This window comes from Narcine bancroftii, chromosome 2 (assembly GCF_036971445.1).
Source record: "Narcine bancroftii isolate sNarBan1 chromosome 2, sNarBan1.hap1, whole genome shotgun sequence".
Classification (NCBI taxonomy): Eukaryota; Metazoa; Chordata; class Chondrichthyes; order Torpediniformes; family Narcinidae; genus Narcine; species Narcine bancroftii.
The window spans coordinates 199,793,246-199,811,410 of record NC_091470.1 but is presented as its reverse complement, the minus strand read 5'-3'; the positions used below and the strand labels follow the sequence as shown (position 1 = coordinate 199,811,410).

The window sequence follows — 18,165 nt, the reverse complement described above, 5'->3', positions numbered from 1 at the left end:
CATGTTGCAGCTGCACAAATCTCTGGTGAGACCACAATTCAGTTCTGGTTACTTCATTATAGAAAGGATGTGGAAGCTACGGAGAGGGGGCAGAGGAGATTCACCAGGATGTTGCCTGGATTGGAGATTATGAGGCAGAGTTTGAGTTTTTCTCTTTGGATTAAAAGATTCTGAGAGGCATAGATAAGGTGGACAGTCAACACCTGTTTTCCAGGGCAGAGGTAACAAACACCAGACATCTATACAAAGTGAAGGGTGGGAAGTCCAGGGGAGACATTTTTCACAGAGAGTTGTGGGGGCCTGGAATGCCTTGCCAGGGATGGTGGAGGAGCCTGGAACCTTAGGGGCATTGAAGAGATTTTTGGACAGGTTCATGGATGAGAGGGTTACGGGGTAGGAAGGGTTTAGTTATTTTTCTTTTAGTTACAGTACATATTAGGGGAGGCCTAGTTGGCCTAGCTGTTAGTGCAACGCTGTTACAGCACCAGCGATCGAGACCAGGGTTCGAATCCCACGCTACCTGTAAGTTCTCCCCATGTCTGCGTGGGTTTCCTCCAATCGTCCAAAACGTACTGGGAGTTGTAGGTTAATTGGGTGTAATTGGATGCCGCAGGCTCATCAGCCGAAATGGCCTATTTTAAACCAGAACTTTTAAAATAATTAAAATATAGGACAGCACCATATGGTGGACCGAAGGGCCTGTACTGTTCTATGTTCTATGTTCCCAACCCAGGGATCAGGAGTTAGAGTCCCCGCTAAATCCAGGGTCAGAAACTGGGAATTGGAAACCTCTCTAACCCTGGGGTCAGAGGTCGGGTGCAGGATCCCTCTCTAAATCCAGGGTGAAAGTTCAGGAGCAAGAACCCTCTCTAAATGTAGGGTCAAAGGTCAGAAGCAGGAAACCTTTCTAGCCCTGAGGTCGGACATTGGGAGCAGGAGCCCTCTCTAACTCCAGGGTTTGAGGGCAGGGGTCAGGATCAGTGAGCAGTTAGTGGGTCTGATGATGTATGAGAAAGACCCGGGTCACGGTTAACGTCAGGATCACAGGGTGTGGTTGCCATAGGTTCGTCCACCTGATGTCTTTCTGTTCTACAGAATAACAAAAAGAAGACTTACTTCCTGCAACAGATTTTAGCCCAGCTCACCTATCAGTTCCCTGGAGCCCCTGGTGAGTGGCCATTTCTCACCCCTGGTGCCCTGAAGGCTACCCATTCCCTCAGGGTACAGTACACTGCAGAGAGAGGGAGGCTGAAGGGGTTACAGGGTATGGGGGGAGGGTACGGAGGTATGGAGGTGGGGTTACAGAAATAGTGAGGGGGGTTACAGAGATAGGGAGGGGTGTAGGGGTCCGGAGGGGGTTACAGAGATAGGGAGGGGTGTAGGGGTCCGGAGGGGGTTACAGAGACAGGGAGGGGTGTTGGGGACTAGAGGGGGTTACAGAGACAGGGAGGGGTGTAGAGACCAGAGTGTGGAAACATACAGACTGCAGGCAGGTGAAGAGGGGGCATGGTGTGGAGGGGGCGCGGAGAGAGGAATGGGAAGGGATGTGGGATCTGAGGGGAGGGTACAAAGTATGGATGGATCTGACTCCCACACGACACAACCACTGCTATCTGCACTCACTGACTCTGATCAAGGCCTTTTGGCCTATAACAGCTGTTCTAGCTCTTCAAAGCTCCTTGTCATCCAATCCTTCTCCAAATCCTCCATTTCCTTTCATGATATCCCAAGATATATCAAGATCCCTGGACCGTGGATCCCCGAGCCCCACTGGTCAGAGTCCTGCCCACCTGAGTGCAGAAATTCCCCCTTTTCACACCCCTCTCGCCCACTCTCCCTCCCCTCTCTCCGCCCTTTCCGCTTCCACCCTTTGCCTTCTGGGAAGGCTGGAAGGGCCAAGGCCTCAGAGCAGGTATCCAGAGGGAACTGGGTGTCAGGAGGACCCAAGGGGTCCAGATGGTCTCAGACCAGGTGTCAGGAGGGCCAGGGGCCAGGGTCCCAGAGCAAGTGTTGGGATGACGCGCGGGGGCCGGGGTCTCAGAGCGGGTCCAGAAGAGGCCAAGGTATAAGAGTGGGTGTTGGGAGGGCTGGAGGGAGCCGGGGACTCAGAGCTGGGGTTGGGAGGAGCGGGCTGGGGTCTCAGGACGCATCTTGTTTTGACAGCTCCGGAGAAGTTCGCGGCACACAACTCTGCCCTGGCACTGATCAACACCCATCTGGGCCACAGCTTCCAGTGCTCCAAGCTTTCGGTGGAGGCCAGTGTCGCTTTCTGGGTCGACATGGTGGACCAACAAGTGCAGGTCTTCAACATCCCACCAAAGCAGACCTACGGCCCAGGTACTGACCCCTCCCTGATGAGGGATGGGTGGGGGAGAAGTTGGGGAAGAGATAGACAGGTTGGGGAAGAGGGTGGAATAAGGATATGGGTGGGGTGGTGCTTGGGGGGGAAGTGAACTGGGTGAAGCTGTTGGGGTTGGTGTGGGGTGCTGAGGGTGGAGAGGTAGCGGGAGGGGTGGGGGAAATGTGTGGGGGAAGAGGGTGGGGCACTGGTTAGATGGGGATGGGGAGAAAGAAGGTGAGTCTTGTGGTAGAGAGTGGAGGGGAGAGGGTGGGGGTGTGTGGGGAGAGGGTGATGAGGTGGATGGGATGTGGGGGAAGGGATGTGGGTGCAGGGGGGTAGGGGTTGAGGTGTGAGGATGGGGAGGTGGGTGCTGGGGTGGGGTGAAGCAGGGGTGGAGGGTGCTGGGGTGGCATGAGGCAGGGAAGGTGGGTGCTGGGGTAGGGTGAGGTGAGGAGGTGGGTGCTGGGGTGGGGAGGCAGAGGGTTGTGGGTGCTGGGGTGGGGAGGCAGAGGGTGGTGGGTGCTGGGGTGGAGGGAGGTAGGTGCTATGGGTGGGTGAGACTGGGGTAGAGGATTTGGAGGGTGGGTGGGGAGAGGGATCTTGAGGAGGGGGCTGTGTGCTGGGGTGGGATCGGGACGGGGAGGGTGGGGTAGGTTTGGATGGGGAGAGGGGGAGTGGGGTTTGGAAGGGAGGGAGGAATCTCGGTGAGGATTGTTCTGCCTGCTCACCCACCCTCTCCATCCCTGCCCGCAGCCGAGATCTGCCCCGGAGACCATAAGGTGCCAGTGGTGGCCATCGTGGTTGCTGTGGTGCTAGTGTTGCTCATTGTCATCATCGTGGTGGCCTACCTGATTGGCAGGAAGAGGAACCCCACCGGCTACCAGAGCCTCTGACCATCCCACCTCCCTGCTGGGCTCCGGGCCAGAGCTGACTGGGACTGGGCTGAGGGCACCTCCCTCCAGGACAGGATCCTGGGATCAGGGGCATCATCCCCACCTTCCACCCTCCCATTCGACTCTCTTTCCTTTCAACTTCCTTTTGCTTAGAGAAGCCATGCAGTCGGAGCCTGGCACGGCTGAGCTGGGGTCCTTCCTGGAGGTGTCTGCCTCCGCTGGCTTTGCCTTGTGATCTTGCGATGCTTTGTCCGTCAGTATCATTCCCTCCTTCCTTCCCCTCTCCTCCTCCTCCTCCGTTCCCTCCTTCCCCATCTCCCTCCTCCCCATCTCCTTCGTTCCCCATCTGCCTCCTCTCCCATCTGCCTCCTCTCCCATCTCCCTCCTCTCCCATCTCCTTCCTCTCCCATCTCCCTCCTCCCCATGTCCCTCCTCCCCATGTCCCACCTCCCACCCCATCCACTCTTCTCCCTCCTATTTCCCTCTTTCCCTTCCTCCTTCACTCCTCCCATTCCCCCTCCCCTCTTCCCTCTCCCCTTCCCTCCCCATCCCCTCATCCCTCCTTCGATCCTCTCCTCCCTCCCTCCCTCCACCATTCCTTCTCCTCAATGCTTGCTGTTTTCAGTAGTGTGTGTGCCCGAATGTGAGTTTGAGTGTGCAAGAGTGTTTGTCTGAGTCCACGTGCATTAATGTGTGTGTGTGTGTGTGTGGGAGGGGGGTTGGGAAGGGGAGAGGGCTGAGGTTGATTTTTAAAGCATCCACCCAGGAAGGGGTGTTGGAGGCTGGGCACTGGGACCTGCACTGCTTCTCATCTCCACTCACCTTCCTTAGCCTGGTGGGGTGGGGGGGAGGGATGGGGAAGAGGACTGGGGAGGCAGAGGAAGGGGGGTCAAAGGGCAGTGGTGGGGGTGCAAGGTAGGAACCTTCACTGGACCTGGGCGGAATATAAACAGCCTGAGCCCAGGGCAGCGTGGGAGAGCTATCACAGGTCAGATGGGAAACCCTCCAACTCTCACAGGTTCAAACGCTCTTAAGCCCACGCTTCTGAATCATCCCTCGGGGGGAGTGCAGGGAGGGTCAGAGTATCAGCGGTGAGTGGGGGTCTGGGTAGGATAGCAAGGGGCATGATGGAGTTACTCGACACAGGAAGCCGTTGCCAAGGAGGAGATTGTGCTGGTTTGAAATGCCATCTCTCACCGCATCTCTCTAACCCAACTTTGTCGACTTTAAAAAGTATGTTTGTAATAAAAACAGAAAAATCTGTGACCAATTCCTCCTGGGCTGAGTTCCTCCACTGCTGACTCCCACACGCAAAATGCAGAAGGGTACAACATTCCTTTAATAGGGGGCGGGGCTGTTGACCAATCAATTCTCATTGGTCCATGTGAATATTGGGTTGGCTATTGACCAATTAATGCCATTGTTCCATGTGAATGTAAGGTGAGGCTGTTGACCAATGCCATTAGTCCATGTGAATATAGTGTGGACTATTGACCAATCAATGCTATTATATGTCTATAAGGTGTGGTTATTGCCAATTAATGCCATTGGTCAGTGTGAATTCAGGGTGGGAGCTATTGACCAATCAATGCCATTGATTCATGTGAATATAGGTCTGGCTATTGACCAAGCAACCCCATTGGACTATGAATTCAGGGATGATTAAACAAGCCATGCCATTGGACCATGTGGAACCTCTGTTCCCTCCTTGGTTTCTGGCCTATGGTTCTGCTCTTCCCACAAATCTAAACCATTGACACCCTTCACTTCTATCAGCGCCTGAAGTTGGTCACAGAGGGAGGAGACAAAGCCACTCGTCCCCTCCTGAGGTGCACACTGCCACGTGTCATCTATCCTCCACACTCACTGGCTCTGTCCTTCCACAGACTGCAACAAATGTGGTCCAAACAGGGTTTGGAGCATGGCTCAGGATCCCTACTGTGCCCACAGAAGGGACTCCCAGTGCTTGCATGCAACCTTGCTATGCAACCATCCATTCCTCCTGAGACCCCTCTGTTGGGAAGAATATCAGGCTCAGTGGGTTCACAGAGAGATGAGTCTGGACACGAGTGTTACAATCGTAACGACCTGATGTGGGGTGAGAGCAAATGTGCTCTGTGCTGGTGCTAAATACAGTGCTAATTTGTGCTGCCACCCAATGATGACCCGAGGTGATTTAAATTAGCAAAAGGCAAGGTGTGCACTAATTAGTCCAAATTTGACTGACAGGTAATGTGACCTCTGAATAAGTTTCAGATGGGAAGAACACAATGTACACATTCCAGGCAGGTAGTAAGGCCACGTTTCCTCCACACACAACACTCTGCCGCCCGCCCCTCTTCGCAGCCTCCCACATTAAATTAGCTTTTCTTGAATTTACCATATTTAATTGCATCATGACGCCGACACATTGCGTCAGTTCGACTGACCTACAAAAAAGTTTTGCCGCTGATTTTCCTTTGTACTCGGCATCTGATGCCTCTCGTCTCGGTCCAACAATAGTTGACCGGCGCTGATGGGTTCCAGTTGCCCTGATACGGCTTTTCCACGGTTGCAATGTTCCAGTGAAACCTTTCACCATGTTCGTCACTGACGGCGCTGAGATCAGCAGGGAAGACGTCCAAGTGCAGATGGAAAAAATGAATTTTCAGCAATGTGTTGCACTTAAAATATGACAGATCACAAAAATAGATTATGTCTAAAAAAACTACCTGATAGAAACATTTTAAGGTGATTTTTGTGACCAGCTGCCCAAAATCCATAAAATACAACCAAAAGTGTTCTGGAAGCAAAATCTTCATTGTCCAATGTTATCGAATGAAAGGTTTTGGAAACTACCGATAACTTGCATTTGCTGCATTTTCATGACCTATTCTCTCCATTGCCTTTTGAAAAATTCAGTAAGGTGGGTGACTAATGTCATCGTGAAGAACTCATGTCAGCGCTTCTACTTCCTCAAAAGCTTGCAGATATGACATTGAAAACCTTGGCAAATTTCTACTAATGTGCAGCAGGAAGTGTGCTGACCAGCCTGTGGTACCCATGACTGTAAAGCCATGCAAAAGGTAGTGGACACAGCCCAAGGACATCACAGGCAAAACCCTCCCCCCAGTCGAGAACATCTACGGGGGACGCTGCCATCGGAGAGCAGCAGTGATCATCAAGGACCCCCAGGACTCAGCACACGCTCTGTTCTCGCTGCTGCCATCAGGGAAGAGGTCTCAGTGCCACAAGACTTGCCCCCACCAGGTTCAGGAACAGCTGCTCCCCCTCCACCCTCAGACACCTTAGCGACAAACTCAATCAAGGACTTATTTAAGGACTCTTACTTTTGCACTTTATAGATTTTTTAAAAATTCTCTTTTGCACAATCAGTTTGTTTACATTTGTTATCTGTTTACAGTTCTTTATTTGTTTACACTGTGTACAGTTTATTTTTTGCACTACCAATTAGTGATAATTCTGCCTCGCCTGCAGGAAAAAGGAACTTATAGTTGTTTGCATGTCATGTACGTACTTGAATAATAAATCTGAAATTAGTACCCCCATAATATTTGAGACAGACATCTTTTTCCTTTATTTTCCCAATTGCTCCACGATTCACCGTGTAGAAATTACAGCACATTTTATACATAGTCCCCTCATTTTCAGGGCACCATAATTTTGGGGACGTGGCAGTGATGTGCATATTAAAATAGTCGTGTTTAGCACATTGTTTCACAGCCCTTCCCTGGAATGACTGCCTGGAGTCTGTGATTCATGGACATCAACAGGCGCTGAGCATCTTTCTGGTGATGCTCTGCCAGGCCTCTACCGCAGCCATCTTCAGCTCCTGCCTGTTTCAGGGGTTTGTCCCCTTACATTTTCTCTTCAGCTTATGGAAGGCGTCCTCAGTTGGATTTAGAGCGGGCGACTGACTTGGCCATTCAAGAATTTTCCAGTTTTTAGCTTTGGAAAAACTTTTTCAATCACAAATGCTGTGAAGCCAAGTATCCCAGACTTTATGGTTGCTGTAACTTCAACAGGGTCAGACCAAAATGTCTGCAAATAACCTGGAATAAAATCTGGAATGTGCACTTTAATCATATGTGAATTGTTTGATCACAAATTTAAAACCATGAAGCATAGGGGCAAATAAAGGAAAAAGTGTCTTTATCCCAAACATTATGGGCATGCCTTTTCCCCAAAGATTTTTCTTAACACTGCAGGTAAACACACCATCTGTAATTCCCACAAACTGTTCGATAATTCCCACAGACTATTTTATAATTCCCACGGACTGTTCTATAATTCCCAGGATATAATTCCCACAGACTATAATTCCCAGGATATAATTCCCACGGACTGTTCTATAATTCCCTGCATATAATTTCCACAGACTGTTCTCTAATTCCCACGATATAATTCCCATGGACTGTTCTATAATTCCCATGGACTGTTCTATAATTCCCAGGATATAATTCCCACAAACTGTTCTATAATTCCCACAATATATTTCCCACAGATGTTCTATAATTCCAACGATACAGTTCACACGAACTGTCCTATAATTCCCAGGATATATCCTGTCCCACTTGTTAAGAGACATTGACTTTTCACCGGTCCTTGGACACCACACTTCTTTTTTCACATGAGTTAATGTGTGGACTGATGCCTCTACAACCTGATACCAAAGCACGTGGATGAATCCAGCCCTTGTTTTATTTGTTCATTTATAAAATATGTCCTCCTTTCCCATTTCAAACACTCAGCATCCAGAGGGAGCCCTCGTGCAGGACGGCCTGAAGGTAAACTTGCAGGTGAAGTTGGGGGTGAAGGAGGCGAATGTGATGCTGGCGTTGACTTCAAAAGGAATAGAATGTGATGTTGAGGCTTTACAAGGCCCTGGTGAGACCTCGCTTGGAGAATTGTGAGCAGTTTTAGGCTCCTCATTTAAGAAAGGAGGTGCTGAGGGGGGGAGAGGGTTCAGAGCAGGTTCACAAGGATGATTCTGAGAATGAAAGGGTTATCATGTGAAGAGCGTTTTTGACAGCTCTTGGCCTGGTTGGAATTTCAGAGAACGGGGGCAGGGATCTCATTGAAAAATTTGAAGGTGGAGAAGTGTGGACAGAGTAGACATAGAAAAATTGTTCCCCATGGTGGGATAGTCGAGGACAACTTCAGGATTGAAGGGCATCTGCTTAGAGGGTGGAGAATCTGTGGCCACAGGCGGATGTGGAGGCTGGGTCATTGGGAGGATTTAAGGCAGAGATTGATAAGTTCTTTATTAGCCAGGCCACATGCAGAGAAGGCTGGGCAATGGGGTTGAATGGAATGGCGGGGCAGGGTCGATGGGCCGAATAGCCCATATCTGCTCTTATGTCTTATTCTTATGGGCTACTTCTGGGAAACAATCAGAGAACAACCATGGGATGAACCAGTCAGCTGCTCATGTCTGTTTCCATGGCAACCCTCACCTAGTTAAAATGACCTTGAGATTGTTATCTTGAGAATCTAATCTCCTAATTCCTCTTTTGTTACTTCCCTAATCGAGTTCTCCCCTCCTCTGTGGATTCGTGTCCTCAGATGGCACTTAACCCTTTCCTTACCCTTTTGGTCATCCACAGAGCCCTGATATTGTTATTGGAATTTACTGTCCTGGTCGACCCCTGTGAACGCTCCCTCTATCTGCCAATTTGTTGCCCGTTGAACTGTCCAAAATCCTGCCCTCAACTTTCCTGCGACGGCATGGCTCGGTAAGACAACAACACCATTTACAATCTTGCCGACCATACCACAGTAGGAGGTTGTATAAAAAGGGGGAATGAGTCAGCCTACAGGAGGCAGAACGGTGCACCATCAACAACCTCACACTCAATGTCACCAAAACTAAAGAAGTGATTGTTGACTTCAGGAAGAGAAAGCCTGAGGTGGATCATCGGAGGGGGAGAGGGTGGGCAAATTTTAGTTCTTGGGAGTCACTATCTTGGAGGATATTTCCTGAACCCAACACACCAATGGCATCGCGTAGAATGCACATCTGCGCCTCAGCTTCCTCAGGAGTTTGCGGAGGTTCAATATGACACTGGAAACCCTGGCAAATTTCTACAGAGGTGTGGCAAAACCATCCCCACCGACAAGAAAATCTATACCAAATGCTGATGTCAGAGAGCAGGAGTGATCATCAAGGACCCACGCTGCCCAGCAGACACCTGTTTTCGCCATCAGGAAAGAGGTCTCAGTGCCACAAGACTTACACCCATCAAGTTCAGGAACAGCTGCTTTCCCTCCGCTGTCAGACTCCTCAACGTCCAACTCATTCAGAGACATATTTAAAGGCACTTTATTGATTTTTTTTCGCTCTCTGTATTGCACAGTCAGTTTGTTTATATTTTTTATTTGTTTACATGTGTACATTGAGTCAGGTTTTTGTTTTGCATTGCCAATTTCTTGGCCTACAGGAAAGAGAATCTCAGGGCTGTATGTGATGTCATACATGTACTCTGACAATAAATCCGAAATCAAAGCATTAACCTTGTGTTTGTTCCATTTACATCTCACGTTCAAGATCATGGGCCACCAGATTCAAGGACAGTTTCTTTCCCTCTGCTATGAAACTCCAGAACAAGCCTCACACCAGTGACATAATATTGCCTCTGCTCTGTTCTCTTCGCAATGCTGCATTTTCTTTAATAAGACCACAAGACATAGGAGAAGAAATGGACTATTCAGCCCATCAAGTCTATCGCACCAGTCAATCATGAGCTGATCCATTTTCCCCACTCAGCCCCCCTGCCCGGCCTTCTCCCCATAACCTTTGATGCCCTGGCTAATCAAGAATCTGTCAATCTCTGCCTTAAATCCACCCAATGATTTGGCCTCCTTGACTGCCTGTGGCAACAAATTCCACAGATTCACCACCCTCTGGCTGAAGAAATTCTTCCCCATCTCTGTTCGAAGTGGGCATCCTTCAATCCTGAAGATGTGCCCTCTAGACCAATACTTTCCTACAGTGGGGAAACAAACTTTCTACCCCTCCTCTGTCCACGCCTTTCCACATTCGAAATGCTTCAATGAGATTCTCCCCCCCCCCCCACCATTCTCCTAAATTCCAACGAGTTCAGGCCAAGAGCCGTCAAACGCTCCTCTAATAATCCTTTCATTCTGGAATAATTCTTATGATCCTAATGCTGTAATAAGTATAGGTTGACTAATTGAATTGTATGCAAAACGAACTTTCTCACTGTACCTTGGTGCACATGGCAATGAACTTGATTATATTGTGATCACTATTGCTGAGATGCTCCTTACTTTTGTTTCCCATTGCGACATTCTCCCTTCTTCATCTGTTTCTATATTGTGCTAGATGTTGACGTTCTCTGGTTTATTCCACGACCGAAAGTCGTTGGTCACGACGTGGTCTCCTGGGCGCCTGTGCCGGTGCTGGATCTGTGAATTGTACACCATATAAACTCCTACAACATTCAACGCCACTTTTCATGGCCCAAACATCGCGTGATTTCCCGTGTAAACGTCCCGACCGCCCACCCATCCGAGCTCCCGACACCCCGACCGCAGATCCTCCTTACCCCGGCCGGCCACCCATCCGAGCTCCCGATGCCCCAACCACGGATCCTCGCCCCGGGCGCACGCCCATCTGAGCTCCCGTCGCCCCACCCTTCCATCCGAGCACTCGGCGCCTTAAACGATGCAGGTCCTCGACCGCGGTCAAAAGTAGTATAAAAGTCGACCACCCCCCCCCCAAATTTGACCCGAAAAATTGGATCTCAAAACTATTACACGAGTATATATATATACAAATAAATATGGTATACGTCGAGTGTCCGCCAGTCCCGGCGACCCCAGAACCTCCGCCTGCTGCTCTGATGCAGATCGCAACGGGGAGTGGGACTCAGGTCCTTGCAGAAACGATCGGCAAAGGTAACTGTCCCCCTCACATGGTTTTCTGGCGTAAGGCAAACAAGGAGTCGCTGTATTTCCCAGACCCCCCCCCCCCCCAAACAATAGAAGCAGAGTCACTGAGTGTCCGTGGATTCGCCTCCAGCCGCTCCCGCAGCCGCCCGACTCCAGTTCAATCCATTGGGCAATCAGCTCCAAACCTCCGACATGATCAGGAAGCCTTCAGCGCCCTTCGGGAGCCCTTCTTGCCCGCAGCGCCCTCAAATTCCGGCTCCGACGCCTGGTTTCCATGAGCCGGCCTCCAGCAGCCACGCAGGGCCATGAAGGGTCCTTCAACCGCAAGCCGCCAGCACCCCCGCAGCCTGCGTGGACCCCTCAGCCGCTGAGCGCCCCCCTCCCACCACCACCAGCTGGTCCACTGCCCTGCAAGGTCATCTCCTCTATGAGGTGGCACCACCTGGTCCACTGCCCTGTAGGGTCTTCTCCTCTGAGGTGGCACCAGCTGGTCCACTGCCCTGTAGGGTCTTCTCCTCTGAGGTGGCACCAGCTGGTCCACTGCCCTGCAGGGTCTTCTCCTCTGAGGTGGCACCACCTGGTCCACTGCCCTGTAGGGTCTTCTCCTCTGAGGTGGCACCACCTGGTCCACTGCCCTGCAGGGTCGTCTCCTCTATGAGATGCGGTGGTGGGTGGTGGGGGTGTTCCGTGTTCGCAGGGCGCGAAGAAGAAAAAGACAACACAGGTACCCGCCAGACAGTGAGTAGAATGGGTTTCCCTCAAAACCCGGCTCGTCTCTGACTGAATTCCCCTTCCCGTTGCTCAATGGACTTTTCCGTCCCACTTTCTCCCACCATTTTATACATCATTCTGCAATTTTGCAGAAGTCACTAGCATCACTAGGGGGGTGCGGACCGCAGCGGGTGACACCATCAGAGGAGGTGACCCCAAAACGACCGTCTATAAGATTTTTGTGCTGTGTTTCAGCAGAAATGTATTTTAAAATAAATAAAAATATCCCTGTCGTTCGTTCTAACAATGAAAACATTTTCCGTAAGCCCAGCTGACATGCATCAATCTCCCTATGATGCTCGGTTCCTTTTTGAACCGTCTAACGCGCTCCGGTCAGAGCCGTCGTTGTGACCCAATGGCAGCGACACTTTGAATCCCGCGGTTCCGCCTGCACGCCCATCAGCAAGCGCTGTTGTTTTTGTTGCTACCGCTGTTTTCACAGTCGCTGGTGTTCTGGTGTTTTAGCGACAACATTGTGGCCGTTAATGTTTGTGAACCAAAATCAATAACTTTGTTGAGAATGACATAGTAATTAAAAGAAAAATGAGAAAAATCAAAAAAAGTTCAGTTACTAATAATGTTTTCTTACCGAACTTTCACTGTAACCCCATGAAACGAGGTAAATACATTCAGGCCATGCGTATGTAAGTTAGAGGTGTAATTTTAATTAATTTAAATTTTCCTGACTGTTTATCTCACTATGATCGCCGTCACATTCAGTGATCTACGGGAATTACGATTTACCAGTAACATTAATACAAAAAGCATTACTAAGGATTCTGGATGGTGTGGTATGGGAGGAGGGGGCAGGGTGGTGACCCCATCACTGGCGTGGACCCGCGGGGAATGGAGACAAAGTGATCCCGTCCAGTTCGGTTTTGAACAGGCTTTATTTAAAAATTCCGCGACTGCGGAGTCCGCACCTGTGATTGGCAGCAGCCACTGTGGAAGGGAACATGACTTTAATCAAGTAGACGCTGTAGAGCTCGTCGAAAGAACCAAAGACTTCTTGATCCAAACCAAGGCTTTTATTAGCAAAAGACAGGAGCTCTTCACAGGTGGCCGACCAGTCCGGAATGATCCGACCTGGCTAGGGACACAACCCTTTAAGGCCCAGACAGTAGGCGTGGCTAAGCTCTCAGCCAATCGCTGTAAGCACAGTCATTACATACTCTAGATACTGTAACTATATACATTGGTGATAGGTCTGTACTATCACAGACGCCAAGACAGAAGGGGGTGAGGGAGTAACTCACACGAAGTTGCTGGAATGTGATAAGGATGTGTCCTTATCTGTTTCCTGCTTTTCATTGTCTTGTAACCGTACTGTGCGAGAGGGAGTACATATCCTGTAGCAATTGATTGAAGACTTGATTGTTTCGGGTAATAAAAGCTTGTTCTCTGCCTCATATGGGCAGAGTCTCTGTTGTGGACTCTCCAAGGTTAACCTTGTCAATAAACTCTGAAACGATCTCCTGGGCTGTGTTTTCTATTTAAATAATTATAGAATCCCGAAGAAATCGGTGACAGCCACAAAGGGTGGGTGGGTTGCTGACTCCGGGGAAGCAGAGGACCGGCGCAGAAAATAGGGAGACCATCCCCCCTCCCCATTTGAGATTAGGAGACAACCACAGACCGGTGAGGGGTTCTGCAGCTGAAGAGACTCATAGGACTGTGGGTGACTTGAGGCGAGGAGCCCGGGCAGGCTGCTGCAGACTGGATGAAGCGGGGTATCGTAACTGGGGTACAAGAGGGTGTTGAGGGTGCTGGAGGCTTCTTGACCGTGTCGGAGTTTCGGATCTTGAGCTCAAGCTACCGAGGGTTTGGACCGGACTCTGTGAGTCTGTGGCTGGAGGCGAATCCACGGATACTCGGTGACTCTGAGGGGGAGTCTCTTTTGCCACTACCCACAGTGACTTTCTGAGGGCTGCAGAACCCCCGTTACATAAACCTTTTAAAAAAAAACACCTTCCCAGCTGCATGTGGGGGGGTTTGTGGCCATCTGAACACAGTTAAGATGTAGAAATCTCCAGGGTAACTGCTGAGTTAGAAACAGAACAGCTGCAAGTCAGAGGCCTTAAAGGGGCAGGCCGCCACCAAGGTCAGGGTCGTGGAGAGAAGCCTGGGATTGAAACAAGGCTGAAGCGCAGGGGTCTGAGACCTCCCCGACTGTCCATAATTTCGGCAAATGTCCAGTCACCGAAGAATAAAACTGATGACCTGAGGCTACTCTTGGCTGTTCCCTGCACTGATTGACACCACTACCCGACCAGATGGTGCCAGACTAAATCGGAACTCGGATTGTGGAAAAGCCTTTTCGTTAATGTTGGGTGGCGGACGAGCACTAGATTCACGTCGACCTACTGCTCCACTTAATATAATTGTTTTACTTCACCGTGAACCATGTCAATAATATATACAAATATTCACCATTAAAATATACACAGTGATATTTTCACCTTATAACTTAAAGCAAGAAATGAAAGAGAGAAAAAAATAAACAATAGAACACAAAAGAAACAAAACAGAAATCGTGTCGTCCAAAGTTTTTTTTTCACACTGTGAACCATATCACAAAGTTCCATATTTAAGTATTTTCGTGCTTGTATCTTATCATTTTAAGAGATGAAGGTCTGAAATCGACGGTTTCTAATGAACTTTATGTATGGTCCCCAGATTTGTGCAAATAAAGCATATTTGTCTTGTAGATTGTTGGTGATTTTTTTTCTAATGGAAACCACTTGTTCATTACCATTGTTGTATTTTTAAGGTTGCCTCCGTTTTCCAAGTTATCATTATGCACCTTTCTGCTGCGAGCCTGATTGTGGTTAATCTTTTCTGAGCCCTGGGTAGCGGCCACTCGGTAGAACCGCTACAGTAACGCACGCACACCAGGTGAGTCAACACAAGACTGTTTTATTGAGACTTTACAGGCCTCCTTTACATACCCCACGACCCAGGCTCCACGGGATGGGGTGGGACATCATTATGAGCTGCCGCCGATCCCCACTACACGTGTCTTATTTTAGGCCTAATTCTTTGTCTTTTATGTGGTTTAACAGGAAGATTTTTGGGTCTTTTGGAGTCCTTTTTTTTGTAATTCTATTTAATATTAGGTTTAAATCTTCCCAAAAAGATTTCACTTTTGTACATGTCCAAATTGCATGTCATGTTGTTCCAATCTCTTGTCCAATATTGTTGGATTCCATTCTTTTAACTTTTGAGGTGTAACATATAATCGATGAAGCCAATTGTATTGTACCATACAAAACCGAGTATTTATTCTGCTCCACTGCCTTCCAGCAAATCTCGATTAAATGCAGACCCTTCTGTCTGCTCCAAGAGTTTGCTTCAGAGATTCTCACTGGAGTTACAAGCCGGCACTTGCGGAGCTGGGTGATTTTAAAATTTAGACGTTCAGCACGGTAAACAGGCCATTGCGGCCAAATTTACACCTAATTAATGCAAACCCCCCCCCCCAGTTCATTTTGAACGGTGGGAGGAAACCGGAGCCCCCCCCCGGGGAAAACCCACGGTGACACGGGGATTAACAAACTCCTTGTAGGCAGCGCGGGGTTCGAACCCCGGTCCGGTCCCAATCGTTGGCGCTGTGAAGGTGTTGCTCCAACTGCAGTCAGTGAACGAGAGACGGTCCAGCCCGATGCACTACAAATCTTGGTCGACGACTTTAACCAGGCCTGTGTCAGGAAAGCTCTGCCCAACTACCACTAGCAGGTAACCTGCTGTACCAGAGGACACAGTACACCCGATCACCAAGATAAGGAATGCTTACTGTTTTCCTTCTGCCTTCATACAGACAGGACCTAAAATGTGAGGCTCTGAAGGTCAAGACAGCTCGAGGGTGATCACAGGAGGCTGATGAATGTTGACAGGACTTCCTCAAGTCAGGGGATTGGGCAGGGTTTAAAGATTCTGCTGAGAATCTGAACGAGACTGTCACAGACTTTATCAAAACAGCTGTCGATTAGAGTGTCCCCACCAAATTGTTTAGGGTTTCCCCCAACCAGAAGCCCTGGATGAACAATAAAATCCAGAACCTGCTGAGAGCCAGATCACAGGCACTTAAGTCTGGAGATCCAGATCAGCAGGAGCAGGTATGACCCTGCGGAAAGCTATCTCCCGGGTTGAGTTGGGATTCCGGATGAAAATGGAAACTACGAGAGGCACTCAACAGCTGTGGCAGGGCCTAAATGCCATAACCTGCTACAAAACCAAACCCAGTGAAGTAGCAGACGGCAGAGCTTCTTCCTCAGATGAATTTAATGCCTTCTACACCTGATTTGACAACCGTAACAGCAAAAAACCACCTGTCTGCAAACCCCACGTCCCCTGATCCCGTCCTGTCCGTATCTGAGGGTGACGTGCATGCTGCCCTCAGGAGAGTGAATCCGAGGAAAGCATCCAGCCCGGATGGAATTCCTGGCTGAGTATTAAAGACCTGGGCTGACCAACTTACCAAGGTAGTCACGGATATCTCCAATATCTCACTCCAGCAGGGCGTGATACCCACCTGTTTCAAACATACCGGTGCCCAAGAAGAGTGCAGTAACCTGCCTTAATAACTATCAACCAGTAGCACTTACGTCAAAGGTGATGAAGTGTTTCGAAAGGATGGTGATGGAGCAGATCAGCTTCTGACTGAGCGGTGACAGAGATCCATTGCAGTTCGCCTATTGCGGCAACAGGTCTACGGCAGATGCCATCTCACTGGCCCTACACAAAGCCCTGCAACACCTAGACAGCAAAGATGCATTCATCAGGATGCTCTTTATCGACTCCATTTCAGCATCCCCTCAAAACTGATCAGTAAAGTCCAAGACCTGGGAGTTAACACCCCTCTGTGTAGTTGGATCCTGGATTTCCTCACCTCCACAATCTCCATCAGTACCGAAGCTCAACTCACTTTACACCTACGACTGTGTGGCTCAGTACAACAACAAAACCATCTACAAATTTGCTGACGATACCACAGTAGAGGGTTATATAAAGGAAGGGGATGAGTCAGGATACAGGAGGGAGATTAAAAACTTGGCTGAATGGTGCACCAACAACAACCTTGCCCTCAACATCACCAAAACTATGGAGTTGATTGTTGACTGCAGGAAAGGAAAGCCAGAGGTGTACCATCCAATGATCATTGGGGGATCAGAGGGGAAGAGGATGAGCAAATTTAGGTTCTTGGGAGTCACTATCTCGAAGGATCTTTCCTGGACCCAACACACTAATGTTATTGTGAAGAAAGCCTGTCAGCACCTCTACTTCCTCAGGAGTTTGCGGAGGTTCGGTACGACACCGGAAACCCTGGTGAATTCCTACAGAGGTGTGGTGGAAAGTGCGCTGACCGGCTGCATCACAGACTGGGATGGGGGACAGCAATACCCTTGAAGCCCCCCAAAAGGTAGCCCAAGGACAATGCAGGAAAAACTTTCCCCACCATCGAGAACATCTACGGGGAATGCTGCCATCGGAGAAAAGCAGCAATCATGAAAGATCCACACCACCCAGCACACGCTGTTGTCATCAGGAAAGAGGTATCGGTGTTACAAGACTCGCACCAACAGATTCAGGAACACCTGCTCCCCCTCCACCATCAGACTCCTCAATGACAAACTCAATCAGGGGTTTATTTAAGGACTCTTACTTGTGCACTTTATTAATTTTCTTTTTGTTCTCTCTGTATTGCAGTCAGTTTGATGACATTTGTTATCTGTTCACAGTTCTTTGTTTGTTTACTTATCTACACCACTCCCTGTAGATGTTCTCGATGGGAGGAGGGTTTTGCCTGTGGTGTCCTGGGCTGTGACCACTACCTTTTGCTGGGCTTTCTGCTCAGAGGTCTTGGTGCCCCCCCCCTCCACCGTACCAGACAATGATACACCCAGTCAGCACACTTTCCACCGCACCTCTGTAGAAGTTTGCCAAGGTTTGCGATATCATACTGAACCTCCGCAAACTCCCGAGACGGTAGAGGAGCTGACGCACTTTCTTCAAGATGCCATCAGTCATCAACCTTTCTGAATTCTGGAAGAGGTAATGGTGAGAATAGGACCTGAAAATGCAGCAGATGTAAATTATCAGCAGTTCCAAAGCCTCTCAGTCGACATTTTTATTTCCCCAAAAAGGTTTGCTTCCTGAAAAATAAAAATGGGGATTGTGATAGACAACTTCATGCTGAACTCAAAGATAATTTCTGATTTGCTGTATCACGTAGGAAATCGGAGAAAT

The 18,165-nt window shown here is 49.3% G+C and overlaps 1 protein-coding gene and 2 long non-coding RNA genes across 5 annotated transcripts in view; 2 read left to right on the top strand and 1 right to left on the bottom strand.

Annotated features, from left to right (window-relative positions):
• Positions 1-6,605, top strand: part of LOC138754970 (macrosialin-like) — a 26,125-nt gene extending 19,520 nt beyond the window's left edge. The window contains exons 4-6 of one of the 2 annotated variants that reach the window (XM_069920072.1): positions 1,096-1,168; positions 2,164-2,337; positions 5,737-6,605. In XM_069920072.1, coding sequence (XP_069776173.1) covers positions 1,096-1,168; positions 2,164-2,337; positions 5,737-5,750 — 261 coding nt within the window. In that variant the 3' untranslated portion in view covers positions 5,751-6,605. Of the gene's footprint in view, positions 1-1,095; positions 1,169-2,163; positions 2,338-3,094; positions 4,501-5,736 lie in introns of those variants that run through there. The other variant, XM_069920071.1, reaches the window with a different exon arrangement.
• On the bottom strand, positions 5,619-11,969 carry LOC138754975 (uncharacterized). 2 transcript variants are annotated; one of them, XR_011351972.1, is made up of 3 exons: positions 11,254-11,969; positions 10,463-10,662; positions 5,619-5,832 (listed from the first exon to the last, which is right to left on the bottom strand). It is a non-coding gene; the product is annotated as an uncharacterized lncRNA (long non-coding RNA). The 2 variants fall into 2 exon arrangements; XR_011351971.1 differs by having other exon boundaries at positions 10,525-10,662.
• Positions 11,615-18,000, top strand: LOC138754972 (uncharacterized). The gene is made up of 3 exons (XR_011351970.1): positions 11,615-11,872; positions 14,690-14,814; positions 17,696-18,000. It is a non-coding gene; the product is annotated as an uncharacterized lncRNA (long non-coding RNA).
• The last annotated feature ends 165 nt before the right edge of the window (positions 18,001-18,165 follow it).